The sequence below is a fragment of the Merops nubicus genome, unplaced genomic scaffold (assembly GCF_000691845.1).
Source record: "Merops nubicus isolate BGI_N331 unplaced genomic scaffold, ASM69184v1 scaffold13518, whole genome shotgun sequence".
Classification (NCBI taxonomy): Eukaryota; Metazoa; Chordata; class Aves; order Coraciiformes; family Meropidae; genus Merops; species Merops nubicus.
This window is the reverse complement of record NW_008626514.1, coordinates 1-21,003: the sequence shown is the minus strand read 5'-3', so window position 1 is coordinate 21,003 and position 21,003 is coordinate 1. Positions and strand designations below refer to the sequence as shown.

The 21,003-nt window shown below is 37.8% G+C and overlaps 1 protein-coding gene across 1 annotated transcript; it reads left to right on the top strand.

The window, feature by feature from the left end:
* Positions 1-1,736: 1,736 nt before the first annotated feature.
* On the top strand, positions 1,737-8,752 carry LOC103778449 (anion exchange transporter-like; the record flags this gene model as incomplete). The annotated part of the gene is made up of 5 exons (XM_008946039.1): positions 1,737-1,874; positions 3,521-3,569; positions 5,670-5,770; positions 8,492-8,546; positions 8,631-8,752. Coding segments are annotated over 5 exons (465 nt in total), but the record flags the coding sequence as incomplete, so codon positions are not given.
* Positions 8,753-21,003: the final 12,251 nt, after the last annotated feature.

The window sequence follows — 21,003 nt, the reverse complement described above, 5'->3', positions numbered from 1 at the left end:
CACCAGATATTGATCTGGTGATGGTCGTCACACTCACCCACTGCTTAGCACCTCACTGGTGCTGGCACCTCATCCAGTGCTTAGCACCTCACCAGTGCTGGGTCTAGGGCTTCCAGGCATACAGCTGCAGGGTGTACTTGGTGACTCAGACTTTGTCATTAACTGCATTCTCTTTACACCTTGTTACAAGTCTCTGACTTCTGTTAGGAAGAAGAGAAGCTTCTTTGCTTCTCTTTTTCCATGTTGTGCATGTGAGAATGCCTGATGCTGTGCAGTGTTCAAGTAGGGCATTCATTTCCCTGTAACTTGCAAGGAGAACACCCTGAACTTCCACATGTAACCCAAGAGGTTGACAGCTTCCATAAAAGACATTCCTGAAAGGCAAATAAAACATTATTTTTTGGCAACTGACACTAATGAGCAGTGATATTGTTGCTATATGAGATTCTCTAGTTGCACGCATGCTTGTCAGGTAGAAAATGTAGAAAGTGCTACTGAGAATATTGGTGACTTTTACAGGCCACACATGATCATGCTTATCCCTGTTTACAGCACTAGGTGTGTAAAAGCTTCATAGAGTTATTTATTGGCATATATATGTAAAGAACTGTTTAAATAGGTGTAACATCTTTTACTAGATCAAATACAACAACTGGAAAAAGTAGAAGACCCTAACTATTGACAGACTTTTCCTCAAGTCTGGAATAGAAGCAGCAGAAATAAAAGCAGCTGTGCTCCATATTGAATTTGGGCTGTCTCAGTTCTAATTTTCCAAAGGAAAACAGAAACCTAGTTCATAACCTGTGGAAAATTGAGACGTCTGTAGTATTGCTTAATTCTATCTCCCCACAAAACCTGTATTTCATCTGAACTAGTGATTACTGATATCCAATATATTTTTATATAAATATTAATTTTTTTACTGACTTTTGCAAGTGTTTTGTAAGTCCACCTTGAAAATGAAAGAAATAGAGCTTGCTTTGTGGGGAACATTCCCGACTAGTACCGGATGGTTTCTGACCTTTATCTGATGTCCTGATTTATCTGTGTAAAGTCTACGCTTTGAGCTATGCAGTTTCACTGAATGTACTTGGTGAACTGGTTGAAACTTACTCTAGTGCAGAGACAGGATCATGAGTGGCTGATGGTTCTTGTGTGGATTATTTGTAGTGGTGGTTGTGCTGATGAAGTTTTAAATATGTCATGCAAGCTTGCTCTGGATCCACTAAATATTTCCATGGAGAAATATCCTTATTGTACTAAAGTCATCTTCCGATGACCAAGATGAACATTTTCAGCATTCCCCAAACCACCTGCAGTGTTTGCCCCAAAACTCTTTGCACTTTTTCCAATACATGAGTTTGTCTAATAAAAGTTACTCCCTGTCTGCAAACCTTATCTTGTCTAAGTTTGGGGGTCATACCAACTGAAGTAGTGCTATTATTTGCCAGATAATAGTTCTTAGTATTAGGTATAATAATGAATATGATTTTTTTCTTTCCTACTAACTTGAATTAAGGATAATATTCCTTATATGTTACTTAGATTTAATTTTTTACTTCGCTTGTGTGTGAAGACTGATCAAGACAGTTATCTGTTAAATCATGCTCACAATCCAATTCTCACCTTCTCAGTTGATTTACAGGATTTTTCAGGATTTTTGAAGGAACTAGTTTGGCTGTTAGTCTCCAAACCCAAGACAATTTTTTCAGCATTATGTTTATTTCTTTCCACAGGAATCACTGAAACAGGTAAAGATAGTTTCAGTCAACAATCCTTTAGTCTTTCTGAATGCCAGGAAATTTCATGCTGACTTGATAAAGATAATTCAAAAGGATAGCACGAGCAGCCAGCCATGTGAAGATGAAAACAAGGTAGGATGTGCTTTATGCTTCAGTAATGGTGACAGTGTTGAAGATCATGATTGCTTTCCTTGTGTTTCTTAGTGAATACAGTCAGATACTGAGACAGTTATAAAAAGGCAATATTACAAATGATTAATATAGAATAGAATAATGTTAATCCTTATCTTAATCAGATTCAATATGGAGTATTTTATTACTTGAAAAGGGTATCTCTACTATTTCTGCATGAGATCCTGTAAAAGACATTAAAGCACTAATCTCAAACTCTTCAAAATTTCTGGAAGAACTTACAGAACCTGAGCTAATACAAGGTTATGGTTTTAAAAAGGCAATGAGTAGCTATAAATCTACTTGAAAAAAAAATATGAATTTTTTTTCTGCTGAACATGGGTCCATGAGAGGGAAACACTTCATTTCTAACTACAAACAACTCCAGAAGAATTAGGAAGGAAGTACAAACTGGCTAAAGTTTTTCCTCAGAGGTAGAGTTTCTTTTTCATTTTCTGCACTGATTGTATTAGAAAAGTAAACAGTATACAAATTATGTATAACTTGGTTTTGGAGAAAATCTCCATAAGTACAGTATCTTTTGAGTTTACCTGCACATAACTACTGCAGCTTCCTACAACACTCCCTAAAAGAGGGGAAAAAAAAAAAAAATCTTGTTATTTTTCTGTCATAACAATGAAGACACTCCAATACCATATAATGCATATTGTAGGCAATTTCATACAGTTTGGCAAACTGGGCTGAGAAAATCACAGCTATTTCTTAGATGGGTTCTTAAGACAGTGTTCAACAATGTGTGTCTGCTGCCTCTGCTGTCTCATGCCAAAGAGCTGTGCTACCCATGCCTACTTTGATGGGTGACTTCTCGTTGTTCAGAAATTCAGCTCAGAAATTGTGCTTCTTTTTTGCCTTGATTCAGCTAGGCTAACTGATTTGGATTAGTATGGTAACAAACCTCTAAACAGAAAGAAATTCCTTAGCATTTACATGGAATTAATTTATGAGCTAATTTAATATGTGTAATAAGTTAATAAGTTAATTTAATAAGTTAATTTATAAGTTACTTTGGAGGGAGATTTTATCCTTTGTATCTTCTGTAAGGTGTTTGGCAGTACAGCTACTTGAAATACTGTGCATATTTTCCTTTTTTTTTTGTGGAATAAAGGTTTTTCTGTATCACCTAATGAGAGTGAAAAAAAATAGCATTTTTTATTTTGCTTCCATGCTGTTTCTATTTCTGATTTTAACTCATTTCTATTGAGGACTTAACACTTATATTGAACTCATTATTTTAAAAAAAATCTGCAGGTAAAGGTAGTTCTTTAATAAATTTACATGTAGAAAGTGTTCTTGACCACTTCTTAAACAAATTCTGCTTCTCCAAAAGCATTATTAGGGGATCCAAAAGTCTCAGAGATTGAGTCATCTAGATAGGGAAGCAGAAATATCAGTTTGGTATAGCTTTAAAAGAATACTGAGAGGCATACTCAACAAATATTATATATCTAATAGGCTTTTGCATGATTTTGGAGAGGATAACTTTGATACAGGGGCAGAATTCTTACGTATTGCATTGGTTTTCTCTGGTTACTATGCATTGGACATGGTTTCCTTTGTATTTTAACAGTTTGTTGCTTTTATTTCAGTGTGAGCAGAACACACTGCTCAGTTCATTTTCCAGTGGAAGCTGTCATGGTGAGTTTATTATCTGTAAATGATACTAAAACCAAGATGGGTGTAAGTGTGCAAAATGGCTCCACTCCTTTCTGTTTATTTCTAGGTGTACTCAAGTTGTCTGGAAACTAATATTTTCAGTTAGACCAAACATAAAGTGAAGCATGAGCATTAAACAGTGTTAAACTCTGTTAACCTTGGCCTAATGTTTCCTATTTTTGTTTTGTTCTTCACTGACTTTTTGAAGATTTCAAAAGTGAGGAACTCATGAAAATACCTTTTCTGCAGGAATTCCTGCTTATTTCACAGGAACCACTGTGTGCATACTGAAACAGGTCTGCATTGAGGAGAACCACTTCCCATGTTACTGCCTGGATTGATCTTCAGACAAAGGCCTAAGAAGCTGTTTTGCTAAGCTCTCGTCTTTGGGTTTTTTTGCATTCACAGTGGGACTTGAATATTAGTATACAGAAGTAAAAATAGGATAAGATTAAAGCCATGTTAAATCTTTGTGATCTTTAGAGCCCCTTAAGAGAAAATCTCAGAAATTGTATCAGTGACATGATGGCCACCGATATTTTACAGTATATCAGTAAAGTATTGAATAAAAAAAAGGGAAAAAAACCAAAACCAAAACCAAACATAAAGGTTTGCTTTCAGTTAGGGATCAAGTTGGGTAATTCCACTCTTCCCACATTTTGTAACCCTTAAATCAACCCAGAGCACATACATTCCTATGGGACAGCTGCAGCAACCTTTTGCAGAAGATCATTTATACATATGACTTAACTGTGGATAGAATAAAACATTATGTTTATTCAAAACACATAAGCATTAAGGCCACAGTAGACAATTGCATTTAGAGGCTGTTGTCTGAATGTTTACATTTATTAATGAGACTCATTTAGAAGCCAGGCAGCCTTCACTGCAATGCAGGATGCCAGCTGGGTGGGAAGGCAGCAGGAGTAAGTAACAGGAAGAAAGAATAAGTTCTGCTGTTTTGGAGGCAGAGGAGGTGCATAGAAACGATTACAGTGAGCAGCCTGGCAGATCTCATAAATCCTTTCTGGGTTTCCATCACAGTAATGTCATGCAGGAAGTTTCCTTTATAATTCTGTATTTTTGTTTGGTATATATCTATTAGTGTACATTGGACAGTACAAAGACAAATCTCTGGAGCTGCAAGTCCAAAAGGCTCTGGCTCTCAGGCTACTGTCAGAAAGGAATTCGCATCTTTATAAGTCTACTCCATGGGGAAATTCTGGGTCTCCTTAACAGTTTAAAATCTTTATCTTTGGTCTGTCAAAACCATTTAGCTTAACCCATCTTTACCTTCAGAATGCATTTCCTTAATCTCTTTTTTTTTTTTTTTAGTTTTGTGCATTATGATAGCTACAATTTGTTAACAGAGCAATGTAAATAAGATATGCATTATTTCCTAGTTTCCCTTTATGAAAGCCAGGAATCATTTATCTATGTGCTAGTTCGGATGCATTTAGTACAGTGTGTTCTTATTTTAAGCACAAGATGGCCTGAAATTGAAGAATAAGACCTTTGCAAATTTAGCCAGGTTCCTTTTTTTTTTTCCTCCAGCATCAATACATGATAGTATATAAAACAAATTTAAAAAAAAAAAAACACTCAAAAAACAGCACAGTAAAACCTTAAGAAAATTAAACACTCCACTTTACATATTTTTCTTCCATGTAAGGGCATATTAATTAAGACATAGGAAGGTATTTAGGTGCTACAGAAATGAATGCCATATCAGAACTTAAGAGAGATATATTATCTGTGTATCCCATGTAAACAAACTCTTCCAGTCCAAGATATCCTGACCCATTTAGAAATTCTAATCTGAAGAAGCAATTCTTTAAATTTTGAGAAACTATTCCTGTCTAAAACATCTCACTAATAATATGTTCTCTCCCATTATCACTTTATCTGATTGTTCTGAAGGTCTTTCATTTGTGCCATTTGCTTGCCTGTTGCCTCAGTACATAATAGTAAAATTTTTATTTTGATAGTTTTTGCTTACTTTGTTGACCTATCATTCTTCTCACATGCATTTCTTGACTATTCCCCCTTTTAATTAAAGTTTTTCTTTTATCAAATGTGTAGGCGAGTTGTTGCAGTCATGTCACAGTGAGCGATGTGTTTTGATATTAGACTGCAGTGGACTGAATTTCTTTGACTACACTGGAGTCTCAATGCTGCTTCAGGTATTCATCACAAACAAATTCTGTACATAGAAATATAATGACATATATGAGTTATTTGGGCCAGCTACTAGCCACCTTGCCTGTATCAATGGATAAACACTCATGGAAAAGATAAACACAGATTTGGTATTAAACTGCACTGTCTTTACTTTTAAAATTATATAAAAAATATTTCTAGAAAACTTCAGTGACATTCAGTGCTAATGTAAGTGTATGTAATCGAGATGAGTTTCTGAACTTTTCTTTAGAATTTTAAAGCTCATTTAGGTCATATTTGAACTTGTGATGTCATTTGCATGGAACCATGTGTAGAATTACTCCTTTATATAATTACTCCTTGTATAAGGCTGGGTTCCTTAGGGATTGCAAGAGCTCCAAGAAACTTCCAGAAGACTAAAACCAGTAACTGCTGGTTACTGTGGTGAATGGAGTTAACACCAGTTGGTGACCAGTCACAAGTAGTGTTCCTTGGGGCACAGTATTTGGGCCGCTTCTGTTTAATATCTTTATCAATGTTCTGAACAAGAGGACCAAGGGCACTCTCAGTAAGACCAAGCTGTCTGAGTGTGTTGATCTTCTTGAGGGTAGGGAGGCTCTGCAGAGGGACCTGGACACATTGGATTGATGGGCCAAGGCAAATTTTTGAGGTTCAACAAGGTCAAGTGTTGGGTCTTACTGGCCCCATGCAACACTACAGGCTTGGGGAAGAGTGGCTAAAAGGCTGCCTGTCAGAAAGGGACCAGGGGGTGCTGGCTGACAGCTGGCTGGATATGAGCCAGGAGTGTGCCCAAGTGGCCAAGAAGGCCAACAGCATCCTGGCTTGTATCAGAAATAGTGTGGCCAGGAGGACTAGTGATCGGCACTGGTGAGGCCACACTTAAGAGTACTGTGTTCAGGTTTGAATCACTCACTACAAGAACGACACTGAGGTGCCGGAATTTGTTCAAAGAAGGGCAACAAAGCTGTTGAAGGCCCCAGAGCACATGTCTTCTGACACATTGTTTAGTTGTTTAGCCTGGAGAAAGGGAGGCTGACCTTGTTGCTCTCTGCAACTACGTGAAAGGAGGCTGGAGCAAAGTGAGGGTTGGTTCTGCCAAGGGGAAGATTATGTTGGATATTAGGAAAAATTTCTTCTTGGAAAGGATTGTCGAGCACTGGAACAGGCTGCCCAAGGAAGTGGTGGAGCCTGGAGGTGTTTAGCAGGGGTGTAGCTGTGGCGCTTAGCGACACAGTTTGGCATGCTTGGTTAATGGTTGGACTTGATGAGCTTAACAGTCTCTTCCAACAAAAATGATTCTGTGACTCTGCATAATGATTTCTGAATAGTGGATTAAAAAATATCTTCAAAAGTTATTTCTTATGTTTCCATTGGGTCTGGCATTTGATAGTTGTGTAGTGGGTACAGATTTAGGTGGATATGCAAGGTTTGGTTGATATAAATTTTCAAAGATAGAAGGCTAGATTCGACGGTGGGTCTGAGCCCGAGCATTTTTTCATCCTAACTATTTTCTCAGTTTACTGCAGTGATTAAGCAGTGCAGTATGTGCTGCCTTAGAAGTGTTAAATTAAAAGTATATATATATATAGGTGATACTGCAGTAAAAAAAAAAACAAACAGAAAAATTAGGCTAATGGGATTTACTGTTTATTACATCTCCCAACAAAATATAGAGCATTGAATAAAACATTAATTAAAAAAAAAAAAGATGGTGAAACTGATTTACAAAAAGGTCTTAGAAAGATCCCAGAACTACAAACTATCTCAAAGAGTGTTTGACAAATGTGAGAGAGCGAAGTCCACCATGTGCTATGAAGTACTCAGGTTGGAAGTCCAGCCTCTGAGTGAAGGGTTAGTCCAAAACTGTTATTCAGAGGAGGAAAACACTCAATGTGTCCTCATTATTACACTTCTTCCAAAAAAATCAACACTGCTGCTAGAGCTGGAGGGATTTTTAGACCAACTCCTTTTTTTTTTTCTTTATTTTTAAACATTGGGTTTTCTGATGTGGTTCTCCTAGAATCTCTTCTCTGAGAATTGTTCCATTTTACACGGATTATTTAAATTTTTTGAAGCAGGAACTGCTTTGGATGTTCCTCTTCTGCCAGAAAAAGGCCCTACTCTGTTTCTAGAGTTATTTTCATGTTTTTTTTTTTTTTTTCCCCCTTATTATTTTATTTATTTATTTATTTTTATTTATTTTTTTTTACTTTCTACCTTATTGAATACTTAGTCTGTGGGAAGCTGAATATTTTCTAAGAAAGAATAAAGAACAACTTACTGCAAAATGTAGCGTGATAGTTATGGTGATTTTCTGGTAGACTACTGAAGTCTCAAAGTTTCCTAGATATGATTCCTGTCTTTGCAGACTGGTAGGTAAGCATATGGAGAGAAGACGGGAAAACTTGCTGAAAAAGAACTGCAAAAAACCTAAACCAAACCAAAACCCCAAACTAAAATATATAGGAAAAAACTGCAAAATTGTTAATCAATTACGGATTTAATTCTTAGCAGAGCTGTAAAGTACTTTGAGGAGAGGTAAGGAAATCAGTGTGGGTTTGTGGTGTTTGCACTATGGAGGGGCTCGCTCTGGTGGCCGCTGGCAGTACAGCTTCAGCAGCAGCACTACATGATCTGACTGCTCTGAATATTCTCTTTTTGTGTATTTTATTCTCTGTCAGTATTTTAAACAGTTTTTAATTTTATATTTTCAACACATATAGATTTACATGGACTGTAAAAACAGACACATCGATGTGTTGCTAGCACACTGCAAAGGCAAGTATGAGCTTGCAGCAAAATTTTTAACATGACTATATATCCTCACTGTCTTATGAGTGCTCATATGTTTTTTTATTGCAGCTTCTTTGATAAAAGCAATGCAGTACGGTGGAAATCTTGAATCTGAAAATCCCATCTTCTTTGAATCTATTTCTTCAGCAATTGATGCTGTTCAGATTCACAGAGTGAGACTTACAGCAGGGGTAGGTGAAGTCTAGAGGGCTTCCTGGATACTCACAACAATTTGTTAACGTCTGGGGAAATCTTATTTACTCAATGAACCTTTTGTGTAGAAATCTTTGTCTGTTCTCTCCAGCTGGTCCTTGGACTGCAGTTACCAAGTTTTTCCTGCTAGCACTCTCTTCTTGTCACTGTCTCTCTTTTAACAGTAACTTCATGCTCCATTCTAGATCCAGAGGTGCTGTGTTGTGGTGCATTGATCTGGGTGCATTCTCCACTGGAAAGCATAATGACATATAAAAATACCTATCATAGGTTCTTGGTGAGGTAAAATAACTCACACACAGTTCTACATGACTGAAACTGCACCACTGTTCCTCAGCCTGGGTTGCTTCACATCAGTGCTTCACACACAGCATTGCATTGCTCTGAGCAAAATGTTTCTGGATCTTTAGAAAGTGTGTTTTGAACTAATGATTTTGTCTCTACTCTGCACCCTAGTGTGCTGTTTTGGCTCAGTGGTGGGAGTTGGGGGGATGAATTGCACGAGGTGGAATTGAGAGCCAGAGGGAGAAGGAAGGCTTGGCTCAGAAACTGAGGTCTGAGGCTTGAACACGCATTTACTTCATTGTGTATTTACTTAATAATTCTTGCATTCCTTATTAAACGGCTGTAAACCTGGGCTTTCCTCATAAACCATGGGCGCCTTTTCCATTGTAATCCCAGCGTAACTGAGCGTGCATTATAAGTAGTGTGCTTTCCCATGGCTTCATTTATGATTCCAAACATGGCTAGAGCTTGGCTCAGAGCATTCTCCAAGAGATGGTAAACTCATCATGGTCTCTGTTTTTGGTTGTGTTTCCCCCCCTCCCCCTTCATTTTATATTTTAATAATTAAATTAGAGTTGCTTATGGACAAAATCACGTAGATTTATCCAGATAAGGTGAACTGGCACAGATGGTCTAGTGGATTGGCCAGAAAAACATGCTCTCTTAGGAGCTTTTCATCATTTTCCATTTTGTTGCCATGCAAAAAATAATTTACTGAAATGGTAAATGCAGGGTAAAAATAGTGGGGATGGCTGTTGTATATTTTGTCAGAGTTTGATTAGATTAATTAGGATGATTGTTTCGTTATAAAATGTCTACATTCTTTATAGACAGTAATTTACCTTCCTAACATTCTTGTAAGATAGTTATGAACTAGCGTTCCCATTTTATGGAAATGGGACTTAGACAGACCAGGACAAATGTTTGGAGTGAAAAGGGGGAGTTAGAGCTCATAAGTCCACTTTTCTAGGAACTGATCCCATGTTTCTATCAGAGCTTCTAGGCAAATCAGAACTCTGAATAGTGAGTGGCTTAGTGGATTATTTCGAAATAATGAGCCAGCAGTGTGCCCAGTGGCCAAGAAGGCCAATGGCATCCTGGCCTGTGTCAGAAGTGGTGTGACCAGCAGGAGCAGGGAGGTGATCGTGCCCCTGGACTCGGCACTGCTGAGACCGCACCTTGAGCGCTGTGTCCAGTTTGGGCACCACAGGATAAGAAGGACATGGAGGTGCTGGAGTGGGGCCAGAGAAGGGCAATGAGGCTGGTGAGAGGGCTGGAAAACATGCCTTGTGAGGAGTGGCTGAGGGAACTGGGGTTGTTTAGTCTGGAGAAGAGGAGACTGAGAGGAGACCTTATTGCTCTCTACAGCTACTTAAAAGGAGGTTATGGTGAGGCTGGTGTTGGTTGCTTCTCCCAAGTTACTGGTGGTAAGATGAGAGGAGATGGCCTCAAGTTGTGCCAGGGAAGGTTTTGGTGGGATATTAAGAAGAATTTCCTCCCTGAGAGAGTGGTTAGGCACTGGAACGGGCTGCCCAGGTTGGTGGTGGAGTCACCATCCCTGGAGGTGTTCAAAAAATGAGTGGATGTGGCAATGGAGGCTATGGTCTAGTGGTTAGGGAAATGTTGGGAGGAAGGTTGGACTTGATGATCCTTGAGGCCCTTTCCAACTGTTATGATTCTATGATTCTATGATTCTATGATTCTATGATTCTATGATTCTATGATTCTATGATTCTATGATTCTATGATTCTATGATTCTATGATTCTATGATTCTATGATTCTATGATTCTATGATTCTATGATTCTATGATTCTATGATTCTATGATTCTATGATTCTATGATTCTATGATTCTATGATTCTATGATTCTATGATTCTATGATTCTATGATTCTATGATTCTATGATTCTATGATTCTATGATTCTATGATTCTATGATTCTATGATTCTATGATTCTATGATTCTATGATTCTATGATTCTATGATTCTATGATTCTATGATTCTATGATTCTATGATTCTATGATTCTATGATTCTATGATTCTATGATTCTATGATTCTATGATTCTATGATTCTATGATTCTATGATTCTATGATTCTATGATTCTATGATTCTATGATTCTATGATTCTATGATTCTATGATTCTATGATTCTATGATTCTATGATTCTATGATTCTATGATTCTATGATTCTATGATTCTATGATTCTATGATTCTATGATTCTATGATTCTATGATTCTATGATTCTATGATTCTATGATTCTATGAAGGGCTTGTGTGCAGCCTCAGATTTTAAATGTAATTATTCACAGTGTATATATGTTGCTGATGCATACTTTGAATAATCTGAAGAAGTAATTTGCCTCTTTTTTTAATGTGTTCCTTGTGTTTAACATCTGAAGATAAAATGAAGATGGAGATAAGAGGAGTAAAAATACAGGGTGATCACAATAGCAACATCACTCTACAACTAACACAGCCTAGGAACTCTTCCTGTGCCTTTTTTAAGATGCTGAGGTCAGTAGGAATTTTGAGTGTATACTTGAAGGAAAAATAGCAGGATGGGGTGGGATAGGATAGAGTATCGTAGGAGGAAGGTTTTGGAGATGTATAGAAAGTGATTGGTTCCAATTTACATTTCAGCTTTTCCCCCACAACACGAAATAGTCTTTCATTGGCAGAAAGGTAGAGGCAAGAGGGCTTCCTGGTTCCTTTTTATCTCTGCTGCTGTTTGGAAATCCAAAGGTGCTCTTATCTACATCTTGATGGAAAAGTTTCCGTAATTCTCATTTTTATTGGGATAAGTTGATAAGAAATACACCTGCTGTTGACAGAGTTCTTCCTCAACACAAATAACTATTTGATGTATTAGTCCCTATAATGTTGACATTTTCAAGCTAGCCCTGCTTCATCTGCTGATGTGATATTATATTCTAGGAACACATTTTAATACTTTTTTAATAAATTTATTTCTCCCAATTTAGAATTACAGCAAGTTCAGTGAACAGAGTGAAGTGTGATGTCAGCCCATTGAATATGGCTACTTTTGACTGCTCATATTCAGAATGATCTACACCACAGTTTCTTTGAAGCTTTTTTCTCCAAGGAATCTCATAGATGACCTTTTGTATGCCATATATATATATATACTACAGTCAGTAATTACAGGTCTGCCATTCAGAAAAAAAAAAATCTTTTGGCTGCCATCACTCAGAGTGTTCATGCAATCTTTCTATAGCAGTTTTGTATAGTATTTTTCTATACAGATACAAAGTGTTAGAAAGGGGACAGGAGGTACTGACTGTGTTTACCAGTAAGGTATATTCTTTTATATATCTTATATTGTAACATTTATTGTAATATGTATCTGTAGCTTTGTTCATGGAATAAGAAGAATAAGAATTATGAATTCTTAAAACCAGTGTGTTGTTACAGTACATGCAAGAGGTCATATACCAGTGCATACTCTGTTTCTAATGGCTTTACTTATCCTTTCTTCTGTTCAAGACAGTCATTTGCAATAACAGCATCATATCACAGCTAAGATATTCTTCCACTTCTTGTACTTAGTTTTGTATGCTGTTTAAATTCCTGCCAAGGTCAGTGGGAGTGCTCTATATTCAGAGAAAGCAGATGTACATTGGCTAAGTGCACTGGATTTTCTCCTGCTCTAGTAGTTCTCACCAGTTATTATTATGGTTTGCTACGTTTCCAAAGCCACAGGTATTCTTTAGCTGAGATTGAAGAGGAAAACCTGGTAATTTTTTCCCAAACATGTCCTTGTTTCCAGTATAGAGTAGCCTGCGTTTCTAGTTTAGGCTGCGATTTGATTGATGTTGAAATACTCAGCTGTAGCAGCTAAGAAATGACAGTGGAAAGACACGTAAGGCATGTGCCACATTTCAGCCACAATCTTGATGTGCAGTACTGTGTGTGCAAGAGCATACATGGGGTGGAGAAACTCACAGCTTGGGTATTTGGCTTGTAATCACAGATTGTCAGCAATCACATTAAATTATGTTATGAGCATTATGTGGTGGCAACATAATATGACTTTTTTTTCTTCTTGCCGTTGATGCCATACATGAACACCAGCTGTAAAATATGAGTTGACCAAAAAACAATCAAAAAATGAGAGAGAATGAGGAAGTGGGATTTTCTCCCACTGACTTAAGAAGAAACTATAGAAGCTACAAGGTAAGTGAATATGTCACAGCTGTACCAGCCACCTTAATACCACAGACAGAAGTACAAGGATGCTTTGTGCTGCTGGAGTATAGAGGCAAAATCTAGTGCCAGGCATCCTGTTTTCAGCAGCAGTTAGGTATGGATGCTTGTCTGGACAGTCCTTGCTCTGTTTGCCCAAAGCAGACGCTTGCAGTAGATGAGGTGACTCATGGAGGGATTTTCACATCTCTGCATAGTTGTGTTTTCACATCTCTGCATAGTGTGTGCTGGTCTTGGTGATTCCATGCTACCAGAAAACAATGGGAGGGAGCCATGGGGTTTTTCACTCTTTCAGTTATAGGTGACTATTGGTGTTATTCCCCACTTTGTCCCACAGATGACCAGAAGTGTTCTGTACGTGTTCTTCTGAGCCTGCTTTCACAGTTACTGTGCAAAGAGTTGATTAGTAACTGTGAGAAGCTTGTTACATACAGGAGAAATAAGTTCTCTCTACTGTCCCAACCGCATTCATTTCAGATGCTGTAGCTGATTGCAAATGACTCACTGCATCCTTGGACTCAGTAAAACAGGCTATAACATTTGATTAATAATTTCCCCAAATGGTTTTAGTAATTTATTAATGCTTTAGAAATTATTTACAATGTACTTTAATTGTAGAAGCATCAATTTTATGTCACAGCTGAATGGAGTCTCTACTTAATTGCAAACATAATAAATGAATAAATGGTATACATTCTACTAAGTTCTGTATTTGTTCTTTGATAGCTAAATGTTGTGGGGTTTTTTTTCTGAAAATTTACAGATAAGTTGGTTAATGAAAATGTTAAATATATGGTCTTTAGCAAAGATAGCATCTACCAAGAGACTTTCAGTTTTGTTCTGAATGATCTTGCAAATGGAAAAACACAGATACTTTTAAAATTCTTTGTAGTGTTAGCCCCCGAGGAAATGTTCTGCATTAAATTAACAATTTTGTAGTGCTAATCAAAATTACTTCCAATTTCTACTGTTTTCAAAAGGAATAAATTTTCCACAGCTAAACGGCTGTTTTGAGATGGACATTTATTTCCCATTAGCTCAAAGACCTTCTTGTGACACAGTCTCATTTTAAAAAGTGTTTGATCAGTGTAAGATTTCAAATTCAAAATGTCTTAATGCTGTGATTACTGCTTGATTGTCGCTCAGGACAGAATTAGGGATAAAATACATTTCTTCCCTTGAAACATTTAATCACGATTTTAAATTTCCTAATCTTCCAACACTGGATTTTGAGATACATGTAATATCCCTCTAATGTATTTTACTTTATATAATTCTATAAATTTATTTCTATTTGAGAGAATATACATTGTTAGTTAGATTCCCTTTTCAGCAAGTGGCACCACTTAGGGTAGTTTTTTCTCTGCAGAACAAAGAGTTCAAGGGACTGGTGAGAATAGCTGCTCTTTCAGTTGCTTCTAAAGCACCTGTTCAAAAACCCACTGAATTTAAGCTCTGTCAGCCCAGAACTGCTTTGCAGAACCGTGGTCAGTGGGCGAGGGAGAGTAATTTCATTTTTAGCGTTGACCTAAGAGGGCAAATTACTTCACTACTGATGCAGTTTCCATTTCTCTGCCACCAATGCTCCGAGCTATTAATGTTTGCTAAAATTGGTGATTGTGCGTTGCCTGTCTTCAGCTGGCTGGGCTGACACGCCAGCAGCTCTGGTGTGCTGGTGACCAGCTGCTCTGGTGGCGAGCTGGGAGCTGCTTAACACCTTGCCTGAGTTGCTCTCTGCAAACCTCTTGTCATATGTTTGCTTCATTTGCAGACTTAACAGATGAACAACTGCTCAATTCATTGGTGAAGATTTAAGGAAACACCCTAAACATTCTAGATTAAGTTTTGGAGTTTGCTATCAATTTCCACCCATTCCTCAATGCTTCTTCGTATAGACTGTCCACTGGTTTCCTTCTGGGTCTCAGGAAGAATTACTGTGTAAATATGTAGGAGCGTAACCCAATTAGACTCATTAGAATAGAATAGAATAGAATAGAATAGAATAGAATAGAATAGAGTAGAAATGACAACACAGTTCAGTTGAAAGAGACCTATAACCATCATCTAGTCCAACTGCCATTATTATAAAATAATAGAATACTATAGAACAGACCCTATTTATTTCTCTGATTCAGAAGGGCAAAGTGAGCCAAACTCACTCTATAGCACAGAGACTGCTATAGAAGACAAAGTCTGTGTCTTCTTATAGCAGCGCAGGCCTGCTCTTGCTATCCACAGAGGTGAACTACAGCCAGGGGTTTACTTATTGTGCCCTCCTGAGTCAGACATTCATCTTTGTACCTTCCAGCCTTACTTGAACACCCCGAGGGAGTTTTTGGAATAATGGAAAGTTTTATTAACCCTGCTTACATACATGGGCTTGTGCAGCGTTAACAAAAAGGGCAGAGTCCTCCAAAGTGCTCTCTGCTCTTACTGATTTGTAAAGGTGTGTGAGAGAGGCTGCACCTTCCAGCAGAGCCTCAAGGAAGTGTCTCACTTAACTAACAGGTTTCAATTAGTGAAATGGACAAGTGTACTGCTCTGGGTAGTAAGCAAATCTGAAAATCTAACCATTCCCCATGCATACTTAGATGGTCTGGTTTTACATTTCTAAATTCAAAATGTACAAACCATCTAGCTGATGAAAATTCAGTTTTGAACATTTGGGTGTATTCTGCACTTCATAGGAAAACGTTAATACAAGATTGTTTTTGAGAGATAGCCCAGTATTTTCAGAGATGTTATATTTGTTTGATGCATTTAGGAATTTTTAGCTATTTTTAGGATTAAATTATGAATGCTAGATAGTACATGATGCAAATGAAGCGGGTTCCATAAAATTTAAGATGTGCTAGTCAGAGTATATTAAATTAGGGATCTGATCAGAGGCTTCTTACAGAATGTTTCACATGTTCCAAAACAAAATGAGCGTAAAAAAAAAAAAAAAAAAACAAACTGGTGTTAAGAAATTAATATAGTGACAATTATAAATTAGGCATAAAATATGTAATAAGGAAAAGACTGTTAACATTATAGTTATGCAAATTAAATGTTTATAATTCTCATCATATGTCTTTCATTTTAAAGGTTATTTGCCCTCCTTCTATGATTCAAGTGTCACAAGGTCTGGCTTTAGCTGCTTTGACATAATTTATTTGACAGCACTGTGTGTCATAAATATATAATGTAATAAAGAAAGGTATCTTCACTGTTGAATGAAAACATTAATGTGTCAATATTGTGTATGAATACTGTTTGACATTTACTAGTTACAAAAATAAAATATACAGTATGCCTTGAAAATATGGCACTCCTGTTTTCGGAAGATACTTTCTTTGTCTACAGAAGGTAGTATCTCATAAATAAATGAAGGAGTGCAGTTCCAGAGTGGATGCTAAATGGTACTTTCATCATTAAGATGGATTTTTAGTAAAGATCACATAATCTCTATGTTTCCATATGTTTTCCAATGCATTTTAAAATTTTTTTCTTGTTTCAGTTCTATGTATTAGCATATGCAACAATAAATTTATAGGGAAATAAATTGGAATATGAGACAATTTACATGTAGAAGGAGGAAAATGTCCTCATTATTTCAATACTTAGCAGCTTGGTGGGTTTTTTTGGTTTTAATTCTGTACTTATGAGTCTTTAATGAGATATCTTGCCTTCTCCAACCTCAAAATATGTTAAATTGTAATAATGAAAGAGGAGAAACTGCATTACATTCAGAAGTTTTGACTTCCACACGGTTCTTAGGGGAGTATGGTACCTAACAACATTTTTACTTCTGTAAGAGATACAGAAATCTTCAGCCAATTTTTCCAACATTGCCTCTATGTATGCACTGTCATTTGAATACATCTTTTTCAATTTTCATTTGCATCTACAGATGGTGCACCTCATATTCCATTTGCACATACTGATGGCATTGCTTATATACAGTCTGTGGATTGTCCCAGTGGAGAGGAAATTATGGGTAAACCCTCCCACTCCCCCAAAATACCTGTGATGGCATTAATGGAAAACAGATTGACATCTCTTTAAAACTTTCACCTTGAAAGTAGTAGCTTAATTTTTCAAGCATGGTAATTTATGAAAGCATTTGCCTCTACCAGAATTAATGCAATCTCTACATTTTTGATTTTACAGTGGTTTGCAAAAATGTAAATAATTTGCAGTGCTATAAACTCGTAGATGCTAAATATTATTAATGAGATTCTTAATGATAAAGGCTACTTTCTATAGCTATGTGTCTCAATTGCACTCACACAATAGCAAGGAAAGTACTTCAGAGTGAGATGGCTGAGCAGCATAATTCTTTTCATTCCCAGAATGGGCACGTAGAAGTCCCTCCCCAAGGACTAGAAAGATAACTTGAGGAGCAACTCCTTCCCTAATGGAACACCTCTGACTCCACAGCATTTCTGGAGAGCATGACATGCAAAAGTAGAGACATGAGTGTTTGTTAAAGTCGCTCTGATTTGTTTTCCAACAAAGAGGTGTTTTGTGCTGCATACATTAGGGTGGCTAAGAATGAAGAACTGAGGGAGGAGTTCATAGTGCTGCACAGGTTGTCATAACAGCCCGTGTTGTTTCTCTGACTGACCTGGTGATGGTAAATACTTTTTATCCCCATTGTGCTTTGATTGTGATGCTGTCACAGTTTAAAAATGCAGACAAATCTCAGGACTTTAAAAACTCCACAATGCTGAATTAAACTGTATGCACTTAAATCCCACTAACCGGACACACTGTCTTACATTCCATTTGAGAAACAAAATTATTTGATCCTTTAATTGTAACTTGAAATTAATAGTTGTAAGTTTTTGGTGAAGGCACTTTTTGCACATCTTTTGCCTTGTTGAGCAAATCACAGACTTTGTATGATAAACACATTCATCAGCAATATGAAACTTGGGCTGTCGTTTCTAGACCCAGGTAGTACAGTTAAAAATGCTTGCTGTTTGTCAGTTCAAGAAATGAGGTCCACAGGCAAAGTAGCAGGGTGTCACAGAGAGATACAAAGCATTCCTTGGATGGCTTCAGATTTATACCACTTGCAGCTTGTAGGGTGATAGTACCTGTAAACTGATAGAAAAAGTATATGATTTTAGAAACAGAGGACTAGAAAACACCTGTTCCATCCCTGAGCTGCATTTTCTGTGTGACTTGGTAACCATGCTTTATAATCTCAAAGAATAATCTTTAAACTCAAGACTGCTTGGGACATGACTTGTTAGTTCAGACATTTGGAGGCTGGGCAGACTATGATAATTATAGCAACAATTCATTTGTGGTATTCTATGGGAGGAGATTTTTCAGAAATGAAATGTGGTATTAACCAAAAAGCAGTTATACATCTCCACCCTGAAGTACTTTATACACTTCCACTTGTGATTACCTGCCCTGTTGCTGACTGACGTTCATACAGACATGTTCCTCATGCAACCTCTTCAATCTGTAAACTGCTGGAACAGACAAAATCTGCTTGTGAGCTGTGGAAACAAGATCCCTGTCTTTTGTTCTGCATAGAAGCAGGATGGAGCAAATGATATTTGCTAATTCAGTCTTGACAATGAAGTAATTGGCAGATCAGATCCATCCTGCATTCTCTCCAAGACAAAGGGAGGGTTTTATTAGTCCTGACATTTTGAGAAGGGCTATTTCTAGGCGTCATGCATCAGACACTGAACATCGTGTCTGCCTTAGGATCCAACTGTGGTATCAGTGGTCATTATTTTGCTGTAATATCTATAGCTGATTTTCCATTTGGCTCCTATGGACCTGTTGTGTTTACATCTCTGTTAGTAAAGTCCTTCTAAAATATATTTTAAAATAACATTCTGACATTTCCTGTCAAAGAGAATTTAGTAGCCAGAGTACTGGAATTGTTAATTGATACTCTAGTGTAAGCTTATGCCCCAGTATAAACTAATAATTTCAAACAGTTTCAGCATTTTACTTCAAGTTCTTTTTTCTCTGTGATCTCTCTGTGACTGTTTTTAAATCTCTGGAACTTCACTCGTTTTTGTTTTAGCTTGGTTGATGTAGCCAAATCTTGATTCAGAGTACTTCCATAATGGAAGATGTGTTTTGAAAGGATGAGAGCAGTCCTAGCTGATAAGAAAAAGGGTGCACTTTTTTGGTCTTGGACTGCTTCCAGATTTGAAACAGGTTTTGGAATATTACATTTGCAATCTGCAATTTGTGATCATTTATATTTTATTTTCAGTAGTAAAATTGTGTTTAAATCTGTCAATCACAGCTCAGGTTTGCTGCTGGCCTGGCTTGGCTGTTGCCCCCATTTCACATGTCTCCAGTATACCTCTTCTCTTGACTCCCCAATCCCATGAAACAGAGAGGGAGACCTCTAGAAGAGGACCCGTGATGCTCTGCAGACCAGGGGATTGCTCCCTCCTCCCTATCTCTCCTGCCAGAAGATAGTCTGCTGTAAAAACTGCATAGTAGAGGAGTGGTGGGGGCAGTACTGACCGAACAACAGGTGAGACAGTGCAGGCGCAGATCTGGAGACGAGAGCACAGGACTTAATTTTCATCAGAAGCACAGGTTGCCTCACACCAAGATTTCCCTACACTGACGTTGATCCTGATACTGTTTTAAACAGCATTTCATTTACTTCATATCAATAAAAGAAGAAGGTTGAGGGTCTTTTTCAGACAAAATGCAGCATTTATAGGTGTTTCATCCATATAAGCATGAAGTACAGGTATAAACAAGCTCACATCTGCCTCTCTTCAACCTCACAGCTGATACCTTTTCAGAGAGATAAGTGGTCCATAAGGAGGAACAGGTGTGTCCTGAGCATTACCACCTCCTGTTATGGACAGGCGTTGCAAACACTGCGCTCAAAGCACTTCAGTTATTTCTCCATGAATGTCACCAGTCACATACTTCATCAGGACCCAGCAGGGGTAGTGGTAGCTCCATTCATGGCATGAGTCCAAGAAAATTTAAGATAGAAGTGTTTAAACAAAAGAGAGAAAGGTAAAGAGGAAATATTTTCCATGAAAAGATTAATTTGAGGCTCAGAGAAGAGGTTTAGAATAACCAGTCAGTTAGGACAAGTCAATAGTTGGCTGTGAATGATGATAGAGTTTCACAGGGACGTGGCACCCTGTGCCTTGGTGCGTGTTGCCACTCTGTCCATGCAGGGGTGTGCCAAACCAGGTGCTGCACTAGAGATATGTTTTTAGTACCCTCCATGCACCCTCAGAGCTGCACTAGGGTGCCCCCAGAGATGTGCAGGCACTGCACAGGACAACTGCAACCCATTTAGCACAGGGCAACCAGGCATTACTGTAGCCAGAGGCATTACTGCACAGTTTATCAGGAGAGAGACATCCGTAGGGGTCTGGACAGCTGCTGAATCTGTCTTCTACATGGTCTTCAGCTTAGAAATGCAACATCCTGCCTGTCTGTGTTGTGTGCACCAAGATGCAATCTGAGAACTTAAAATGAGTACTGCCAGATCAGCAAAATCTACTGTGCCCAGATTTGGGCTTTCCAGTACAAGAGATGGCTGTATTGAAGCGAGTCCAGCAAAAGCCATGAAGTCTGACATAGGAGGAGAGGCTGATAGAGCTGGGCCTGTTCAGTCTGGAGAACACAAGGCTCAGGGGAATCTTATCCATGCATATAAATACCTTGTACTGGTTTGAGGGGAGGGTGGTGGCTGGGATTGTGGG